Consider the following 22,780-nt stretch of genomic DNA (forward strand, 5'->3'; position numbering starts at 1 on the left):
TTAAAGATGAAGACAAAATTTCTTAATATTCACTATAACCTACTGTTCCATGCTGTGTTTCCAGTCTATCTACCATAGCACTAGTTGAATGACTACAGAGAGTAGCTACTCTGAAAATGATTTTTTAAAGTGTTTTAGATTTTCCGTCTTTGAAATATACTAAAAAATGTAAAGACCAGACCAAATTTTGCAGCTGTAGTATTTATTCTGAATGTAAAATATCCCATTACTAATTTTTATATTAATTACATATTAAAATAGTAATATAGATATATTGACTTCAATAAAATGTTTTACTAAAATAAATGTCACCTGTTTCTTTTTACTTCTTTTTTTTTTTGAGATGGAGTCTCACTCTGTTGCCCAGGCTGGAGTACAGTGGTGTCATCTTGGCTTGCTGCAACCTCCACCTCCCAAGTTCAAGCAATTCTCCTGCCTCAGCCTCCTGAGTAGCTGGGATTACAGGCACGCATCACGGCACCTGGCTAATTTTTGTATTTGTAGTAGAGACGGGGTTTCACCATGTTGCTCAGGCTGGTCTCAAACTCCTGACCTCATGATCTGCCTGCCTCGGCCTCCCAAAGTGCTGGGATTACAGGTATGAGCCACTGCGCCCAACCTCTTTTTACTTCTTAAAAGTAACCCCTAGGTCATTTAAAATTACATATACGGCTTGCATCATGTTTATATTACACTACTCTACACACTGAAATGCACCTGTAAATTTCAGTCAATTAGTATGTGGCCCTGAAGAAGCCATACCACAAAACAAGAAGAAACCTCTGAGACCAAACAGGCACAATTATACTTTTTGAAAATGCTTATAAAATTATCTTGCATGAACAAAATAAATCTATTCATCATTCAGTTAGCAATGTTCTAGTTTAAGAAATTAATTAACCATTATTGAGAATCTACTATGTGCCATACACTATGTTGGAGAATGGGACAACTGTGAACAAATCAGACCCAGCCACTGCCTTCGTGTAAAGTCAAGTAATCAAGAGAGCACACTTGGGAGCCTGACAACTTGGGTCCAAATTCTGACTCCATCCCTTACCAGCCATGTGATCTGGAACAAGTTAAAATAGCCTTAGTTTTCTTATATATAAAACAGGAATTTTATCTGGCAAAGATGCTGCAAGAATTAAATTAGTAAAAGGCAAATAGAAGCATACCATATTAGTCACCTAGTGCTGTATAACTTAGCAGCTTAAAACAACATGCATTTATAAGCTCACTGATTCTTTGGATCAGGGATGGAGGCAGAGCTTCTCTAGGTCCTCTGCTCTAGGCTCTCTCACAAGGCTTCAATGAAGGTGTTAGACAGGGCTGGGGCCTCAACTGAAGGCTTACTGGGGAAGGACTGACTTCCAGGTTCACTAAAAAATGATTGTCATCATCTTTTGGGATGTTGAACTGAAGGCTTTAGTTTCTAGCTGGCTGCTTCTTGCTTGGGCATCTCCAACCTGGCACTGGGTTTTATCAAAGCCAGCCAAAGAGAAAGTCTGCTGTTAGGACAGCTAAAAAGCCCTGCCTTCATGGAGCTTACATTTGAGCTGGCTGTATGGCAGAGGGTATTGGGAGGTTGGTGGAAGAGAGACAGGTGGTAGCAATAGAAACAAGTAATTGCTCAATCTAAATTCCATTAAGGTTACACCCCCAAATTATAGAATGTTCATTCTAAAATGCCAATCTCATCATGGCCCTCTTTTTTATTAAATGTGCTCCAATTGGTAGGCTAATTGCTTTAAAGATGAAGACAAAATTTCTTAGTTTTCACTATAACCTACTGTTCCAAGCTGTGTCTCCAGTGTATCTACCATAGCAGTAGTTGAATGGTTACAGAGAGTAGCTACTCTGAAAATGATGTGTTAAAGTGTCTTAGATTTTCCATCTTTTGCCTTTTATTCTTCCACTTGTGTTCATATCTTAACATTAAACTATATTCTATTGAAAGAAGCATCTCAGTGATGTTCCAGCAAAACTGGAATTAATAGTCCTGAACCCTTGAAGATGATAATATTGGTACCAACATCTTCTTGAAGGCCCTTTCTATCATTATATCATCATTATCATAAATACGGATATAAAGCTGATTTTTATTATAATAAAACAAGATTGAAGGCCAAGGCAGAAAGATCACTTGAGACCAGGAATTTGAGACCAGCTTGGACAACGTAGTGAGACCCTGTCTCTACAAAAAAAAAGAAAAGATGGAATATTCTGACCCTTTACCTGAGTCAAGGAGGTGGGACCAAGTAGAATTCCTTAGAAGCAAACCATAATATAAACTTCTTTGATTTACTCCCAGCGCATTCTGTGCTGGAGATCTATGGGTGGAAGCAAAGAATTTTTAAAAAATCAAAATAGTTTTTCCTACTAAAAACTTGGTGGGAATTCCAACAGGAGTAGTCAATAGACAGATGCTACCCAGTGAAATGACAGTCTCAGGTGAACTGGAGACTGGTACATGTAGAATCAAAGAGGCTTAGAGTCGGAAAGATATCAGAGATGACGCAGTGAAGCCCCCAGCCATAGACAGAGTCCCTTCAATGTCACACCAGTCCTGCAACTTCTTTTACTTCCACCCTCCAAATTATAGAGAACTGGCTCTTTTACAAGGCTGACACTGTCCTCATTAGAACCCAGCTGTTATCTGCACTCTTCTTTATGTTAAGGTATTTCCCCGGAATTACTGCACATTACAAATTTTGACATTTTAGGCTACAGAAATTTTGATTGCATCCCCTTGCTGTACAACAGCCCCCACAACACTTGCTCTCAGGAGTCTCACCTATCTTAAAATTCCTCTCTTTGTCACACTTCTCTTCAGATGTTTCCAACATGCACCGCCGCTGAAGTTTTTTTGTTCCAGTTATCTTCTGTAGGATGAAGAGTAAGTTCTCAGAGTGCCAAGATGGCAAAGCGATGCTTAACACATCGTCTGACTAATGAAGAATAATTAGAACATTTATTTTCCATGAACTATTTTTCTATTATTGTAGCTTAATATCATGCTAACTTTTTAAGCAACCATTTCACACTCTTGGTGCCCATTAAAAGTTTTTAGTCAATTACAATCCTTAATTTTTTTTTTTTCTCATGAAGTGTTGCCAAGGTAGGTATTTCCCAACCTGCATGTGTACCAGAGTGTATGTTAATCTCAGACCTCTCTGTGATCACGGGAAAATCGCTGGCCATAAACCTCACGTTATTAAACTATAAAATGAACCTAATAATGTTAGAACCACATGTGAGGTGCTGTAGAAAGTACCATGTCTGATAGATAAGTGCTCCTCTTATAAAGAACAGGCTATTTATAACCACTCTCTTCTCAAAAGACCGTAGGTGACCAGGCTAATTACCTTTCCAAAAACTAATTTTTAATCCACAGCCTTCCCTTCTCCTTACTCTACTAGAATCCCTGCTTCCAACAATTAAACACCCATCGAGTTAATTTTCTTTCCTCTCACACAGGTTGATTGAGCTCTTGACTTTCTTTCTTTCTTTCCTTCTTTTTTTTTTTTTATTTTTGAACAGCCGGTCAGGTCAAGAAACCCAATCCCTCTCCACCAACCGGAGCCCCGCCCCCTGCCCCCGGCTGGCCCGGAGAGTTGAAGGCCAAAGACGGCGAGGAGGGCGCTCGCTGCTGTGCTCCCGGCCAAAGCGCAGACTCGGCCTGCCTTATCCAGTGGGACGGCAAAGGGTCACTCTAAAAACTGCTGCAGTCGGGTCTTGTCAGGTGGCTGCTGGTGGCTCCCCACTGGATTTTCCTTCTCCCTCTCTCTGTCTCCACAGATCCCTTCCCAAGAGGAGTCTCCTGCTAAAACTTCATCATCTCCAGTTGACCTGCCACTTCACCCAAGGAGGGTAAGGAGCTGGGACCAGAGTCTCCAATTCCTGCCTTCTAGATCCTGGGGTGTGTGTGGATGTGTGGGTGGGAGACGGTGGGCTGAGTGTTTGTGGTTGTAGAGCTATTTCACTGAAGGGAGTCTACAGCTGGGTCAGGTGGTTCATGTCCCTAATCTGAAGTTGGGAGACAGAAAACATTTTTTTGAAATCTGAGAAATGTAGTGTGTTAGGAGAATGTCACAGTAACAGAAATGCATGACAGCGATGCGCTATAAACGTAAAACCACCTGTAATTTCTAACAAAAATTCTAAATCTCTAAAGCTTAAGATATATTTTTCTTTCACTACTTTATAGAGAAGGAGAAGGAGAGAAAATTCTTAGGCTTTGTTCACAAAGTTTAGAATTCTATCTTTATTTTTATCAAGAATCATTTTAACATTTGGTACTGATCAGTTTGGATAAAATGTTAGCAGTTTTAACTAAATCTGTAGCACAGATATCGGACAACTCTGAATTCCCAGAAATATAACCTATTGACAAAATGGAAATATCCTTTCTGGAAAAAAAAAATTTTGTTGTTTGGCTAAAAAATAGGTATTTGTCTTAAATGTGCACATGTCATTATGCTGACATATATTTTATATTCAAAATCATGTTGGAACTGTCATGGTAAAGTGGAAACCACCCCACCCCCATCACCCCGAAGCTGGACTTAAAATGGCAAGCGACAGAAGCCAGGAGGGTTGCTATTCCTGGAGGTAGGGCTGATGAGCCCCGACAGATGCAGTGATAGGAATGTGGTCAGGACAGGGAGCAGGAGCAGCTGATTCGCCCCTTTGGCAAAAAGACATTCTGGGATCCCAGTTCATACTGGCATGAGAGTGACAGTGACACTTTAGCACACATGGCTTTTCAGCTTGCCCTGTTGTGGACGCTCTCCCAGGAAGCACGGGTGCAGGGCAGTGGGAAGGAAAATGTTCTCAAATATGAAGTAACAACTCTTTTCTGTAACCAGTTCTGGGGGCCTTCTTCTGGGATCAGTTGGGGCCAGGAAGAATTTAAGTGCCATGCTTTCACATGGACTTGCCCACTTACAGACAAGGGTCCAATTATGTGCCAGAGCTTGGCAGCATTATTCTCAGTCCAGTCATTTTGGATCTATTTCGGATTATGGATCTCATGAAAACGCAGAGCCCACTGTGTGGAAAGTACACATACACATATGCACACAGTATGTTTCAGACTATCCCATAGGACTCATGGACTCGCCTGATACCCAACCCAGATCAGGAATGCCAGGTACAAGTCAGATCATCCAGCTACATTTAAATTTCAGGTAAGCTACAAACCAACTTTTAGTATAAGTATGTCCCCAACACTGCCTGGGGCGTACTTATACTAAAATATGATTCATAGTTTATCTGAAATTCATATGTAACTTGACATCTTGTATTTTTATTTGTTAAATCCAGCTGTTCAGACCCAGAGATATAGATCCCATGTAAAGAAACCTTGTCTCAGTTGGTTCATCCCTATCTGATAATGAGTAGATTCTAGAGATATGGAAGGCCATATTAAAGGGACATTTGATGTAGGAACAGATTTTGACAATTCTGACAGCAAAAGTCAGCTGTGTATTCATAACTCTCTGCAAAATTATAGAAGCAAAAGTAATGCATCTCCTTGTTTGACAGATGATTAAACTGAAATCCTGATAGGCTGGACGTTCTGACATAGGTCTATCAAGCGGTTAGAGCAGAATGAACACCGAAATCCAATTTTCAGTTCTATGATGATCAAAAACTCACTTTCTAACCTCCTCTCCCTCCAACACACAAAATACTAGGAAAGAAAAAGAGTCATTTTACTAAAGTTTTCAACAAAACCCAAACAAAAACTTTCGTACTGTGTCCTTGTGTCCTATATCCAGCCTTAGAGAATAGAATTGTAGTTAACTTTGTGCATAGAGTCTGTATTCTTTATAGATAAAGTTAGGCACAGCCTCTAGCTAAGTGGAACTATATGAAATTGAAAGTATTTGCTTTTAAACAAAAAAATTGATAATTTCATATTCAATCTAATACTTCTAAAGGAAGTGCTTGATTATCTGATAAACAAAGTCATGCAAGCCCTCCTTGTCCCTATTTATTTGGCTTACCTAACCTATTGGATTTTCACATTCTTAATACCCTTGATAGGATAAAGAAATCCACAGGATCGATGTGTCCCCAAACAAATTTATTTTACATTCAAAAAGGTAACTCTTTTATCCCATTATTTGGAACCAGAATGAACCATTTCATGTTCTCCATATCAAAATTTTAATTTTATAAACACTAGCCATACCTTGCACTGTCTCTATCCTCCCATGGTAGAAAAAGCTAACTTTTAACCTATTACAGTTTTTATTCTACCCTGGATTTAAGGAAGACAATATAGGGGGCCAGGGTTTCCATGGGTTTGAATTTTTGCCCCAGCACACACTGCATACTTACTTATGTGATCTTGGACAATTTTTTTTTTACTCTTTCTGATTCTTAATTTCTTCATTTGTAAAATGAACATAATATAACCTAACTTTTAGGATATCTGTAATATTTAAATTTAAAAACTAAAATTATGTAAAGTACTTAACATACTTTACGGGGCCCAGCACGTAGTATACTCTCAATTAATAAACACTAGCTATATAGCTGTTTTTTTAGGTGAAAATGGAGTTATCAATTTACATTAAATACATAACACAGATTCCTGCTTGGTGATGTATATTTAAGAATTAATATACTTAAATTTGGCAAATAGAAAAGATGATGCAAAATGTGATGATTTACATAATTCTGCCCAGCTGCTTATCAGGTGTTGAATACATGGCACTAGAAATGGCCCAAGAGCCAGGATCTGCAGTGGGCATGGGGAGGGGAGTGGGGAATTGCCTCTCTGTTACCCTTCTGCCCAGTTTCTAATGGGCAGCTCTTCCAGGGTAGTCAAGAGGCTGCTCTGCGTGATAGCAGATAGAGCAGAGGGAGAGAGACTGTGGAGTCCATAGCCAGGGAAGGTGAATTCTCTGGGCTTCCTCCACAGAATGAAAGGATAACTCCAGTAGCATAGGGACCCTTCTGCAACCCTCTGCATCCTGTGCAAAGTCTTTTCTTTGACCCAAAAAGGGAAGGGACTGGCAGTGCCTCCAAATAGCTGTTCATCCGATTACACAACCTCAGCTGCTGTGGCTAAACCTGCTCCTCCTTCCAGAATTTCTACTGTGGTAGGAATAGTGTGAAAAGTGCAAGCCACCAACATTCCTGGCAGAAGCTTGTAAAGTTCTTCCTCCCTTTGATCCCAAAAGGCAACGTGTTAGAGCCCCCCTTAGGTGGCCAGGGAGAACCAAGCCTGCTGTGGTTTAGGAAAAATGGAGAAACGGCCTTCACACTCTCCCAGCCACGGGCAGTTTAGCAAAGATGCATGCTTTTCCATGCAGACCATAATCCGAGTCAAAGCCCTCCCTAGGGTATAGTAATCACATCCTGGCTGATGGCCCTGGCTACCAAGCTTGGGCCCTGGCTACCCAGCTTGGGACGCCCTGAGCAGCTGACAACAAGATATTCACTCTGTTAAAAAGGAAAGAAAGAGAGAGAGCTTAAAAAAAAAAAAAAAAAAAAAAAAGAGTAAGTAAAACCCTCATCCAACTTTGCAAAGTTAAAGTATTAATTGAATCAAAAAGAATGGAATGTTTCAAAATGTATTGCTCAGCATGTAAGTTATACTCTACATATGAACACATACATGTAACTCATTTTTGTAACACCTCTTCCTCACAGCCACATTTTTACTGTCATTGTGACCCTCATTGATGACCTAGGAGTGCACAGTGAACATTGGTAACATTGTAGGAAAAAACAGTGAGAGTTCCTATAGGAATTGCTCTGACTACATGTCCACATGTGACCTGGTTACTGGATAATATGTTTTTAAAAATACTCAATTTTTTCCCAGTCATCTATTAGCCCATATCATCAGCCTCGAAGCCCAGCACTATGACCAAATTAGTAAAAGGAAGTAAATTAAATCGTTCCACTTTCCTTTCCTGTGCAAATATATTACTTTGCTGGCCTTTTATGACTTCTTTCCTTGAAGATTGCCCTTGCTCTTAACTTAAACATGATTGTGGAAAAACCCTGGTTCATCAAGTGGTGTGCTGTGTGTTTAGGCAGGTGTGTGTTTGTTTGCACCCAGTGTGACGCGCCTTGTGTCTGTACCCAGAAAGGCTCCAATGTGAGGGGCCTGGAGAGTTTGTTAAAGCCTTTCCTGTATGCCCCATGAGAACTCAGCCTCTAATTTCTGATCCCCCATAAAGAGGGAGCTAGTCTTTTCTGTAACAGGGCCTGCAGCACAAGATGGGGCTTATTAATTATTAGTTGACCACAGTTCTCCTCAAGCTGAGAAAAGCAGTGGCTTTGGGAGATGCAGGAGCAGGGCCACAGGCAGAGCATTTGTTAGGACATAGGAACAAATGAACAACTCTGCAGCCCTGAAGTCAACATCAGAGCTTTGCTCAGCTTCAAAGCAATGATCCTGATCCTCTGGTTCCTCTGAAGGATCTGCAGCAGTGTCCTTATTGGAGGAGCACGGCACAGAGTGAGAACACTTGGGTGGGTGGGTGGACAACCTTACCTATGAGTTACAGACCCGGCAATGAGATATCATGGTAGCTCTAAAGAAAGACTGAATTTATGAGTATAGATAGGAAAATCTGGCCACAAGAAAGTTGCTTGCAGGCTTTGATTTCAACGGTTTCTTTTCTTGAGACAAAGTCTCACTCTGTTGCCCAGGCTAGAGTGCAGTGGTGCAATATTGGCTCACTACAACCTCTGTTGTCTCCCAGGTTCAAGTGATTCTCTTACCTCAGCCTCCCGAGTAGCTGGGATTACAGGCGCACATCACCAGGTCCAGCTAATTTTTGTATTTTTGGTAGAGACAGGGTTTCGCCATGTTGGCCAGGCTGGTCTTGAACTCCTGGCCTCAGATGATTCACCCACCTCGGCCTCCTAAAGTGCTGGGATTACAGGAGTGAGCCATGGCACCCAGCCTGACCTCAAGTTTCTTGAATGGTCTACTGCCTGTTCCTCTCCTTCTCCCCACTTTGGAGAAAGCTAAGTAAGCCAGTTACCTCTAAAAAGTGATTTCACAGGCTCTAAAAGACTTCTTTTAATAAAAAAAATATATATAAATACATATGTGTGTGCATGTGTGTATCTATCTATACGTTTTCAGTAACGTTATAGATTACCTGAACAACATTATCAATTGCCCTGATTATAATGTTCTATTTATAGACCATTATACCCAACAATTGCAGAATACAAATTCTTCTGAAATGTATGTGGTATATTCAGCAAGTCAGTACATATATATGAATATATGTATTCTACAAAGGCTACTCTGATAGAAATTTGTATGTGAGTCATAGAAGGACACTTATTTATAAAACAAAAACCATGCATATCTGAGAAAAAGAGTAGATCTGCCCATTAACTGGTTAGCTTGGATTCATTTGTCAGACTAGCTAATGTATTACCCAGAGGGGTCTTAGAGAAATAGGACAAGGGCAAGAGAATATAAAGAAAAAGAAGGGCATGGAAGTTCCCGTGAGTGGACACATCTAGATGTGTATATCAGACAGAAATAGGACAAGGGCAAGAGAATATAAAGAAAAAGAAGGGCATGGAAGTTCCCGTGAGTGGAACAGGCCAGGGCTGGGTCAACAGTGGGAACACCAGGAGCAGCATGAAGGTCAGGCAATGGAGGAAAGAGAAGCCATCAATAGGAAGTAAGAGAAAGAAAATGGAGAGAGAGCAAGCTTTTACTGATTTCACTATTTCATCTAGCCTCAAGTTGCGCTCTCTCTTCCTGGAGATTTCTTAGTCCTTCCGGACTGCATATGAATTTATCAGGTTCAAACCTTCTTGGCATCCAACCTCCTATATGTATTGACCGAACATTACTTGCCCAACTATCTCCCTCATGACCTCAGCCATCTCTGAATGCATGTGACAGGCTGAGTAATGCCTCCCTGCTGCAACTTGAAACATTTCCTGTACTTCTAATAACCTTCTCCCTCCTATACATGCTGCTCTTTAAAACCCTTCAGTTACCAGGACCCAACAAGATTCGTGTTATCTGCAAAACCTGCCATTCTAACACCACCCCACCACAATAGTCCTTTTTATTTGAATCCTTCAATCCAGATACACAATCTGTTCCATGTACTCTGTTGTTTTGCTCACCTAACCTATAACCAAATGCCCCAAGTTTTCTGAACTTTTGGGGTTAGCCCTACCTATCAAAATGAAAAACTATTTCTCAGGTTGTGTATTTGTATGTATTCCCTTTCTCTTCCTGGCATTTTTAAAAAATCTCATAGAAATATTTACATGTTCCAGAACTCTTCCCTTGGTTGCTGTTTGCCACTTCTTTTCTGAGTCACTATGTGACTGTCCCATATTGCCTCCTGCTCCTCATGACTGCTTGTCCATGATGTGGTGGCTTTCTCTGATTCGCTTCACTCTAAAGCTTAAACAGGCTCCTTTCTTTATTCCCAAAGACAACTAACAAAGGCTATTGCTTGTCATGAAAATGGTTCAAATTTTTTTGAACATTCACTTTTTGTCAGGTACTCTGCAAAATGCTGTTACAGACATTTCCTCATTAGGCTTTCATTGACAACCCTAGAGGCAGGCACTATTATTATCTTCTCTTAAGAAATAAGTCAATGGAGACTGTAAGAGGCTACGTAATCTATCAGGCTAGGTAATCTATCAAAAGTCACACGGCAGATAAGTAGTAAAATTGGTATTTATGTTATATTTTCATTGTCATTCTATTTGAAATATTATCAAAATTTCTCCTGTGATTTCTTTTTTGACTCATGGATAATGTAAAAGGAAACTGTTTAATTTTCAAATATTGAAAATTAAATGGTTTTCCTAGACAACTTATTGTTATTAATTTCTAATTTAATTCCATTTGGATCAGAAAGTATGCTAAAATATTAAGATCTCTCTGTAAATATTATGTGTATATCAAACAAATTGAAATAGCCAAACAGCTACTGCCCTGAGCTTCTCTGAGTCCCTCCCACCCTTCCACCCTCTCCTGGGTCTATTACCTAGTAACTGAAGAATTACACAGTGTACCCTAGGGAGTCACTGGGACCCAGGTCCAGCACTGTGGCCTGAATCCATTCTGGTTAGTAGATGTCCTGTTTTATCAGTAATCAATATTTTAAATATGACCCTTACATGCTACTTATGAAACAACATCTTAATGATGGATAACAGAATATTTAGCATTTCAGTTTGAGGCACTCAGATTACTCCTCAGACTCAGGATTTCCTCTAAACAATGAGCATTTACAAATTCTGTATCTATATGAATAACAAAAAATGGGCCACAGGAGTTCTTCCAGGAACACAGACAGGACTTTTCCCCCCAAATTTACTCTGCTATGCTTACCTAGCTCCTTATTAATATTTTACATTTGCCATGTCTTGTCTCTCTAATATAAGTTACATCTTGTACTGCTCCATCGTTCCCAGCACTGTGCTGCCCACACCAAGATGGAGATCTGATAACCGCTTGCTGACAAATATTCAAAAGTTTCTCCCAGAAAGTCCAACAAGGAGACACTCAACACATAAATTAATGCATTTGAGCATTAAAATGATAGTGGGTTCATAATCTATTTTCACAAGGTAAGGACGCATTTTGCATTGTTTGCAAAAAAAAGAATGAAGGATATATGTGCTATAGTCTTGTAAAAAATATAAATGTGAATATGATAACTGGAGCTTAAAGAAGAAAACAAAAGCCCTGGAAAAGAAATAGACCATCTCTATTTTCTGCCTACCTGCTACTCTTCTTCTGCATGGATAGGAACAGGAGCAAATACAATAGAAGGGCTACAAAATTACTTTAACACATACACCACCCATCAAATTGATAACCCTTCAAGGAGAGCCAAAGCTGAGTTTTACCCCTCAGGATAAAATTACAGTGGGATTTAAAACACATACCACCCCTCCCCTCCCACATACATACACACAACAAAAACAAAAAATTGTAAACCACCTAAATACATAGATGCTTATCAACAGGATAATAGTTGAACAATGTATGATATACCCTTACTATGTATATTCTAAGGAATGAGGTGGATTTATACATGTACTGCTATGGAAAGATGTACATGAGTTACTGCTAGTGAAAAGAGAAAATTGTTGAATAATTAGCATAAACCTGTTTTGATGTAAGTTTTCCATAGTGTTATGTTGGAGCTGGCTTACACTGGCTCACAAGAGCTGATTGTTGAATTTTCAGAAATTTGGCAAGCTGATTGTTAAGCAGTTGATAGCTTGAAATCAGCCATGATGAGTGTATTTGCACCAAAGAAATCATCAGATTAGGCTGGCCAACGCGGCTCATGCCTGTAATCCTAGCACTTTGGGAGGCCAAGACAGGTGGATTGCTTGAGCCCAGGAGTTTGAGATCAGCCTGGGCAACATGGTGAAACCCATTCTCTTAAAAAAAAAAAATACAAAAAAACATAGGCAGGCATAGTGGCATGCACCTGTAGCCCTAGCTATTCAGGAGGCTGAGGTGGGAGGATTGCTTGAGTCCTGGAAATCAAGGCTGCAGTAAGCCAAAATCACACCACTGCACTCTAGCCTGGGTGATAGAATGAGACCCTATCTCAAAAACCAAAAGGTTAAAAATACTTGTTTTCCCAGTCTGTTGCTTGCCTTTTAAAGAGTCAGTTTTGTTTCATGTTTTTATTTTTCTATATTCCGATATTTCAGTCTTTCCTTTTATGGCTTCTGGATTTTGTGTCAGCTGAGAAGGGCCTTCCCTACCCTAAGATGTAAAAACAAAAACAAAAACAAGATCCCTAGCTTGTTCTGATTGATGTAAGTTTGTGTATGTGTATATGTTACTTAGATATTTAATTCATCTGGAAGTTATTTTAGTGAATATATAGAGTAGGAAATCTATATATTGACCTAATGCTATCATTACAAGTTCTTGCCCATTGATTTTTTAAGCGCCACATTTATCCTAATATATATACTCACACACATATACTATATAAATATATAAATATGCACACACATATATACTGTATATATCTATACACACATACACACATATACGGGTTTCTACCCTTTATTTTGTTCTGGTGAGTTTATAGGTTTCGACCTCTTATCTTACTCCACTGAATTTCTTTTTATTCCTTATCCAAAATTTTTAGTTCCTCTAATTTTTTTACATCTGGTAAGAATTCCTTTATTTTTAAACAATATTCCTAGATGTTCTTTTATACTCACTCCCTCAGTTAAACTCTGAAATCATTTTATTAATTTCCAAAAAGAAAAAATATAGAGGTAGCAATTAAAATTTCACTGAATTGACATCCATCTCTTCATATAGGACTCTAGAGTCCCTCTCTGTTAAATCCTCTGGCAAAATCTGATAGTACTTATCATACGTGTCTCACTAAATTCGAGTCAAGTATGTATATCTCTTAAAATATAACAGGTTTCATTGCTACTGCAAATAAAATAATCTTTTGATAATATTTTCTACATTTCATATGGATTCCTGAATTTTAGTATTTTACTGAGGAAAATCTTCGGAGTGTTTATAATTCACTTTTTCATGAGAGTAAACTAAACCCTTTAAATGATAATTAACTACTATTCTACTGTATAGCTCAATCAGAAAATGTTGGCTGGGTACAGTGGCTCATATCTGTAATCTCAACATTTTGGGAGGTGGAGGCAGGCAGATCACCTGAGGCCAGGAGTTCGAGACCAGCCTAGCCAACATGGTGAAAACCCATCTCTACTAAAAATACAAAAATTACCTGGGCATGGTGGCACACACCTGTAGTCCCAGCTACTTGGGAGGCTGAGGCAGGAGAATCGCTTGAACCTGAGAGGCAGAGGTTGCAGTGAGCTGAGATCATGCTACTGCACTCCAGCCTGGCCAACAGAGAGAGGCTCTGTCTCAAAAAAAAAAAAAAAGAAAAAGAAAGAAAAAAAAGGAAAGAAAACGTGGTCAGTTTTTCTGTATAATTACCTGGCAATACAGTTATGGAGAGATTTCATTTGATAACATAAATCTTCCTAGAATTGTCTTCAATGCTTCATGCTGAAGTAACCTATCTGTAAAATGTGCATCTAGTTTAATGTGTCTTTAAATCTATTTTTTAAAATTAATCTATTTTATGCCATGAAAACTATTATCTTATGAAAAGGTTTCTCAGTGTAGTATTTCAAAGTCTAAAGCACAATTAAAATAAAACTATGCCTTTTTTTCCTTTTTTTTAGCAAGCTCTTGCCTGTGACAGTGTATTTGCCAACATGGCACCCAAAAAGAAGATTGCCAAAAAGAACAAAGGAGATATCAATGAGATGACTATAATCGTAGAAGATAGCCCCCTAAACAAACTGAATGCTTTGAATGGGCTCCTAGAGGGAGGCAATGGCCTTAGCTGCATTTCCTCTGAACTAACAGATGCTTCTTATGGCCCCAACCTCTTGGAAGGTTTAAGTAAAATGCGGCAGGAGAACTTCCTATGTGACTTAGTCATTGGTACCAAAACCAAATCCTTTGACGTTCATAAGTCAGTGATGGCTTCATGCAGTGAGTATTTTTACAACATCCTGAAAAAAGACCCATCAACTCAGAGGGTGGATCTCAATGATATCTCACCACTAGGCCTGGCCACTGTCATTGCTTATGCCTACACTGGAAAGCTCACTCTCTCCTTGTATACAATAGGAAGCATTATTTCTGCCGCTGTTTATCTTCAGATCCATACTCTTGTAAAGATGTGCAGTGATTTTCTGATACGGGAGATGAGTGTTGAGAACTGCATGTATGTTGTTAATATTGCTGAAACATACTCCCTAAAAAATGCAAAAGCAGCAGCCCAGAAATTTATTCGGGATAACTTCCTTGAATTTGCAGAATCGGATCAGTTTATGAAACTTACATTTGAACAAATTAATGAACTGCTTATAGATGATGACTTACAGTTGCCTTCTGAGATAGTAGCATTCCAGATTGCAATGAAATGGTTAGAATTTGACCAAAAGAGAGTAAAATACGCTGCAGATCTTTTGAGCAATATTCGCTTTGGTACCATCTCTGCACAAGACCTGGTCAATTATGTTCAATCCGTCCCAAGAATGATGCAAGATGCTGATTGTCACAAACTTCTCGTAGATGCTATGAACTACCACTTGCTTCCATATCATCAAAACACATTACAATCTAGGCGAACAAGAATCCGAGGCGGCTGCCGAGTCCTCGTCACCGTTGGGGGACGCCCAGGCCTTACTGAGAAGTCCCTTAGCAGAGACATTTTGTATAGAGACCCTGAAAATGGGTGGAGCAAGCTTACAGAAATGCCAGCCAAAAGTTTTAATCAGTGTGTGGCTGTGATGGATGGATTTCTTTATGTAGCCGGTGGTGAAGACCAGAATGATGCAAGAAATCAAGCCAAGCATGCAGTCAGCAATTTCTGCAGGTACTTGATCTTTTATTAGGAACTGAAATGCTTCAATATTATAGGGAAATAGCCCTAACATAGAAATAAATTAATCTTGCTTATTAGCTTAGTCCATTGGCTTAGTAAATCAAAAATAATAGTAATGCCACCTTACGTATGTTCAGCACTTTATATTACATAAAGTGCATTCATATATATTTTGCACTATAGATTCCTGAAGCAAGCCTGTGAGGTGGGCGGGGAAGAGATAATTATTCTGATTTTACATATGAGAAACCTGATACCCAGAGAAGTTATAACACCAGTAAGCGGCAATTCACATTTACTCATTTCTAGTTGGGTACTCTTCACAATATACTGATTTTTGATAGAAATTAGGTACAAATTTAGTTTTTAACACTAAGTAGTAAGAAAGAATAGAATAAAACAAAATTTATTTTAAGTGACTACTACTGACAACTGTCAAATTCGTAATTGGCAAATAGAATGAGATCACTAAAACTGTGGCAGCTAATTCTTTTGAAATACTTATTTGAAAACCGAATAACAGAAAATGTGTCAATATTGTTGACACATATAGAAAAGGGTAAAAGAGTAAAACACATCCTTCAGAAAAATGGAATTCAAATGCCATATTATTTTATATATTTATGATTAAAAATTAAACTTCCGTTTATATGAAATGTTCAGAAAATCATGCTTATATCATGGTAGTAGTATGAAGTCAAACATAACTAATGAGCAAGATCTGAAAATTTGTGTAGCATTTCATGAAAAATATTCTTTATTATTCCATTATGTGTGTATGCATTGAAAAGAACACAATTAACTGATTTTCAGTGTTTAATTTGTAACTATAGTTAAGTTTAATCTTAACTATGGGACAAAGTTACATGGGACAAAGACGAACATCACACTGAAGGAGTGAGTTCTGTATTTACAATATTTCTGAACTATGTCAACAGGAAAGCATCAGTTCACTATGCTTATTTTCCTCCTGTTGAAAAGACACCTATTAGTACTCAAGTCGCTTTTTGAGGTATTGATTTCAGTGCTTATACATGGATAGTTCCAAGCACTGAAAATATATATATATATTTATCCTTAAACTAAAAAGTCTTCTCTACCAATAAGTGCTGGAAAATAGAAAAGTATCCAAAGTTAAGCCTTTGATGATGCTTTTAGACATGAGTTCCATTGCTCTCAGTCTAACAGACAGGAGAAGACTTTGTTGAGTGGCTTGGGCTTTACTGTCGCAATGGCCAAGAGAGGTGTAGAAATAAGGGGTTTGCGAGAAATTGAGAAATCCAATCAGTCAATTCGTATCTTAAACAGTGAGAGGGAGCTGGGAATGGTTGGCATCTGAAGATATGCAGAATTGACTTTAATATGGCGTTGCCCTCCTCTGATCACCACAAATGCCCAGTATCCCCCATGTGTACATCTCATAAATCCCGCTGTATGTAGATATTTGAATATAGAGGAAACGGGGGCTGAAAGCTCAGTCTCTGTGGGTTCTTCTCCAAGCGGCCCCATAAAGGGAGTGCTTATAAACGGAGGAAAGGCGGGGGCGAGGGGTACTCAATGCCTGCTTTGTCTTTAGCAAGTGTCACACATTTTTACTGGCTGAGAGAGAAACGCCAGCCTCCAGGTGAGGAGCTGGACCAGGTCCTCGCCTCCTTGCAGGGGTAGTGTCAGGCTTCCCACTATGGTTTGCGGAGTAACATGGGGTCCCCAGCTGCCGTCGACAAAGCTGTTACACCTTCTCTGTCATTTCCAGATACGATCCCCGCTTCAACACCTGGATACACCTGGCCAGCATGAACCAGAAGCGCACGCACTTCAGCCTGAGCGTGTTCAACGGGCTCCTGTACGCCGCGGGCGGCCGCAACGCAGAAGGAAGCCTGGCCTCTCTGGAGTGCTACGTGCCCTCCACCAATCAGTGGCAGCCGAAGACGCCCCTGGAGGTGGCGCGCTGCTGCCATGCCAGTGCGGTCGCCGACGGCCGCGTGCTGGTGACCGGAGGCTACATCGCCAACGCATACTCACGCTCTGTGTGCGCCTATGACCCGGCCAGCGACTTGTGGCAGGAGCTGCCGAGCCTGAGCACACCCAGGGGCTGGCACTGCGCAGTCACGCTGAGCGACAGAGTGTACGTGATGGGCGGCAGCCAGCTAGGGCCGCGCGGGGAGCGCGTGGACGTGCTCACCGTGGAGTGCTACAGCCCCGCGACAGGTCAGTGGAGCTACGCGGCGCCGCTGCAGGTGGGAGTGAGCACCGCGGGCGTCTCGGCCCTGCACGGCCGCGCCTACCTGGTCGGGGGCTGGAACGAGGGCGAGAAGAAGTACAAGAAGTGCATCCAGTGCTTCAGCCCCGAGCTCAACGAGTGGATGGAGGACGACGAGCTACCCGAGGCCACCGTCGGCGTGTCCTGCTGCACCCTCTCGATGCCCAACAACGTGACTCGGGAATCCCGGGCCAGTTCGGTATCTTCTGTGCCAGTCAGTATCTGAGCCCAGGTAGATGCAGGGACGCAGAAAGAATACGTTATTTATTCATAGAGCCACGTGGTTAACCTCTGAGTTCGCGAAAAGGAAAATATTTAACATTTACTACACTGATTGTATTGTAAAATATGTCGAGGCACATGTCCTGATGGCTTTAAATTCCTGGTATGGCATAATCTACCTCTGTCTTTTTTTTTTTTTTTTTTAAATCAAAATACAGGGCCATGGCCAACAAAAGAAACAATTTATTTCAGCGGCCACTGGGTGGCAGACGGAATTCGTTATAGGCACTGTTCCAAGGCGGCATGTTTCCTAAATGTATGGCGGTTACACCCACATTTGAGATTTTTTCCTCTACACTTTAGTACACTTGAGGTTTATGTAAGTGATTTCATGTTCAAAAGTTTATTTTCCTCTCTCTCTTTTTTCTTTAGGAAGTTGAAGATATTCATATAGATTTTATTTAAAAATGGAAATTGTCGATCTACGTAGACTTAAGATTTAATTCTCTATTTCAACGCAATTTTTCCCCCAAATGTGATTGAGTAAAGGATTTTGAAAGATATCCCATGACAACGTAATAAAGCTTAAAACAAGATCTGACCGAAAAGGAATAGGGATTCCACCCAGGGACCGTAAAGTTGATAACCTTTGCGTTAGCGGACATTTCTCTTTTTCCATGCCTCAGGCCCCAGTTTATTTTCTACCATAAAATCCTGCTGTCAATCAAGGAATTGATTTGAGTCATTTAATTTATAGTGTAAATTTAAGTCATGTGGTTGTTTCAACTAGAAGGATTTGCATTTTATCCCTTGTCCTCTGTTAAAGAAGAATTTCACATACCCTGGGAGCCTTACCCTCACCATAAAAGCTACACCAACCTGGTTAAAGGCAACCTTGGCCCTAATGTACGCCCTGCAAAGATCACCGATAAAACTATGTCCCTAAGGACCATTAGCTTGAAGCTTAGAAAGCCTGAAGTTTATACAACTAATAATAATAATTTTATTTGCCCCAATCTTTTGTAAGACAAGAATGAAAGAAACATTTGGAATTTGCAGATTTGGTAGTAACTGGATGAACGGGTTCTCCTGTTGATAAATGCCATTGTTTCCCATTTCATATGGATCCTCCTGATTTCTTAAGTAAAAATCAAACACTCATCTCACATATATAAAAATATATGCTCATTCTGTCCTATTTTTATTAATCTCATCTGCTCCAAATTAGCTTTGGATTTATAATCAAAGTATATCCACTTGATAGCATTTTTCTTATATGTTTGCCAAGTTTTGAGGAAAGGGAATGACTGTAGTAAATGATACATATTTTCCTTTTTTATAATTTATCACTTTATTCTTTGATAGTTTATTTGTTTTGGAGAGGAAGTGGCCTATCAATTATGGGTTATGTGCAATTGGATTTTGAAAAATAAAACAAGCTATTTAGGAATTGAATATGAGTTATATGGAAATATAATTTGGTTTTCATTCATCTCATCCTCTCCACTTTGTGTAGATAGGTTGTTGCTAGAGTTATGATATTTATTTCTAAAATATGTTATCTGAACTGTGAAAAGTGGTTCATATAGTACACTTTGTGGAACAATTTTATATCATTGCCCCTTATGAAAAGTTCAATCTCTGGGTATTTAATGATAACACTCAGGTAAGGGCTACAAACGCTGTAAATTAAGAATAAGACATTATTAATGTAAAAGCACTGGGCTGTTTCCTTATCCTACACAAAGAATCTTTTACCTTGGTGTATGTGGATATGGTATATTGCCTTGGTGTATGTCTATGTGTGTATACTCACACACTCATACAACTGAGAAGCCTATAGTATACGGTTAATTTTTAGAGAAAAGGTGTTTTATTGTGGACTACACATCATAAGTGGGCGAATAGATGTAATTCCTTGATGCACACTAATAGATGTGTTCCCATTGACATCTTGGAAGTATTGTATGAAAAGGAGGACCTAGGGCTTGAAATGAAATGAGAATCAATCAGTTGTAACATTACATGATGGAATAATGAGAAGAGATACTGAAACTAGAGGATTTTTCGTCTATCAAAGCTTGATAAAATAGATTGTGCAAAAACTTGGCAGTGGCTTTCTAGAGATGAAACTGGAGACATGTTAGAGCTGGATAAATCATTTAAAATTACTATTTAACTTATTTTCTTCATTGTTTATCTGAAAACTCAGAAAATCCACATATGTGAGCTTACCAGATTCTTAGGTACGTTGCTGTTCCATCTTCTGCTTCAACAGTTAGGAAAATAAAGACCAATATGAATTTGGAATGTTGGAATTTCTGACATACCACATTGGCGAGGAGTATGGAATGTAAGGATTGATGAAAGTTTCATATCCTGGAACATCTTGTATTGCCAATTGAAAGACATAAAAGTATGCAGAATCAAAATAATGTGTGTCCCCTTTCATGTGTAAGCAAAACATATTCTTTAAACCACCTATTGAAGCAGTTGCTGCTAGAAACCTAGTTTCTCCAGATTTCCCAAGTGGAAAATATTTAGTATGTTTTTAAGCTTACATTCAATTACTCTCCAGAATCTTAGGACCCAACCATATACTTCCTTTTATTTTTTATTAAAGAAAATGACTTGTTATTTTTGTAACGTCTGAGTCCTGTGATCAAATAAAAGCATCAGTTCAATGTATCAGAGAAATTGCATGTTACCCAGCAGCTGAAATAATAAAATTCAAGCTCTCTTTTTCCGAATGGGCCAGAGACCTGATGAGAAAGTCTGCAGGAAGCCAAACTTTAACGTAGTTTGTCCATTTTTAGTTAGGTTCTTGGTGCCAAATTGTCATCCCTGATGCATTAGTTGCTTTCAGTGCACTGAATGAATTTTATTTTTACTTCGTATGTTGTAAGAATGGTTTTGAATAGAAGGACAGTGATGGTACAGATTCGTATAATTTTAAAAGATGATTAGATGGTAGTGAAGTGTTATGAGTGAGGAGGTATAATTGATGCCATAAGAAAGTGAGTACTGAATGGTTCTATGATTTAAGGTACAGCAGCAGTTGTAGTAAGTGTATTTTACAAATACGCATGTAAATAGAAGTTTACCTGGAAATATGTATGTTCTAAAAGGTCAACTTTTTAATTTTATTTTTTTGATAGTTATCCTGGCCAAGTGTCTTCAGAACTCATCCAAGTTACTAGGTGAAAGAAACTAAAATCACCTCATTAATTTTTTTCCATTAGTTACAACCAAATGAATTTATGTAATCTCTGAATGAGCTAGATCCCTATTCCAGCCACTGATGAATAGGTTCTCCAGCACAAGGCAGCATTAAAAGGAATTACTTTTCAGTATTTATTTTCATGCCAAAAAAACCTACAGCATAATTTTCCAAACAGTGCTCTATTGGTAATTATGAGAATTAAACACTCTAAAATATTAAAGATTTACCCTCCAGCACATTCGTTGGGTAAAGACCATTTAATTTGCCCTCTCAGGGAATTTGGAATAAATTATTTGTCTTGGATATTCTTTAAAAACTTTTTATTTATTCAGCAGATTTTGGCAAAAAAAATTTCATTTGCTTAAAACATTCTGGTACTATGTAAGGAACAACGAACTAAAATGTATGCAGTGTTATTTTGTAATCTCATCACTATCAATAAAGCTGCATTCAATAAGACCTTAGTCAATTACTAAATATGGGCAGTTTTGAAATATCCTTTCTCTGATGATTGGGGTGTTTGTTTTTTTTCTCTACTTAGTTTTCATGATGATTCACCTAGACAAAACAACAACAAATGACAAGTAATTGAAAAAATATTTCAACAGCTTGAAGACTAGTGAAAGAAAAAGGTATAAAACATCAATGGAGACTTGCTTTGTAACTCAGAGAAAAGCCCAACTCTGGTCTAGCTCAGCCCTGACTATTTAGAAGTCATAGGTTAAGTGTGGTTTGTCTTCCCATTTCCACCCTGACCACAGCCAGCTTGTCACAGGTGCATCATCATTTGCAACAAAACGTTTTAGGAAATAAAATCCCATTGTTGTGTAGACAAGCCCTTACAGCCTTTCTCTTCTACCTTACCCCTCCAAATGAGCAAGTAAAATGTAACCAACATAAGATGCTCAACCTTTGATCTAATTTAGTACTTAAATAATAACATTCAGTTGAGGCCATCAAATCTAGGAAATTCTAAATGGCAGCAGTGTTTTTCTTAAAATTCTCCAAGCCCGGTAATCATATAAATAGACTAGACTAGCCTCAAACACAAAACAAATGGTGCCACATTCCAAATTTTGAGCATACCAGCCAGATGCCTCAGAGTTTCTTTGCGTTTTCTTTAAACTCCCACATTACTCCAAGCTTCCCTACAGATTTGTACGGCCTCCCACAACAATCTTGGGGATGTCTCCACTCTCAGTTACAGTGGGAAACTAAGGAGGATCTTTTTTTGCTAGGCCAGGTATAGATAAGATCTGTGCCCTTTCCAGGCTTCAGCACTGTGCTGAATTCTATCTATATCTCTTTGGCCAGAACAGCCATCTGGCCTACTTAGATGAAAGGGAGCTATGAAAAAGGTCTTCATGTCCAGGAGGAAAAGTAAAGTTTTCATATAGCATTGTCTCTGCACAATGAATGGCTAGTCATCTTCATACCTGGTTATCAAAGGAACAAGGAGCTTCCCAGTCAAACTGCTTCCCCTCAGCCACACTGCTCTGGCTCTGATCACACCATAACAATGCTCTCCTCTCCCTTTCCTGGGTCACAAGACATGTACTCAGCTCCCCTATTACACCTTGCCTTTTTCCTTCTGAAGAACAAGCCCAGACAACTCTTGCAGAC

At 39.2% G+C, this 22,780-nt stretch overlaps 1 protein-coding gene across 1 annotated transcript; it reads left to right on the plus strand.

The window, feature by feature from the left end:
- Positions 1 to 3,771: 3,771 nt before the first annotated feature.
- KLHL31 (kelch-like family member 31) lies at positions 3,772 to 21,634 on the plus strand. The gene is made up of 3 exons (XM_011981288.1): positions 3,772 to 3,873; positions 14,239 to 15,443; positions 17,206 to 21,634. Exons 2-3 carry the CDS (start codon positions 14,272 to 14,274, stop codon positions 17,936 to 17,938), a joined length of 1,905 nt encoding a protein of 634 aa, XP_011836678.1. The 5' UTR covers positions 3,772 to 3,873; positions 14,239 to 14,271; the 3' UTR covers positions 17,939 to 21,634.
- Positions 21,635 to 22,780: the final 1,146 nt, after the last annotated feature.

This window comes from Mandrillus leucophaeus, unplaced genomic scaffold (genome assembly GCF_000951045.1).
Source record: "Mandrillus leucophaeus isolate KB7577 unplaced genomic scaffold, Mleu.le_1.0 Scaffold223, whole genome shotgun sequence".
Lineage (NCBI taxonomy): Eukaryota > Metazoa > Chordata > Mammalia > Primates > Cercopithecidae > Mandrillus > Mandrillus leucophaeus.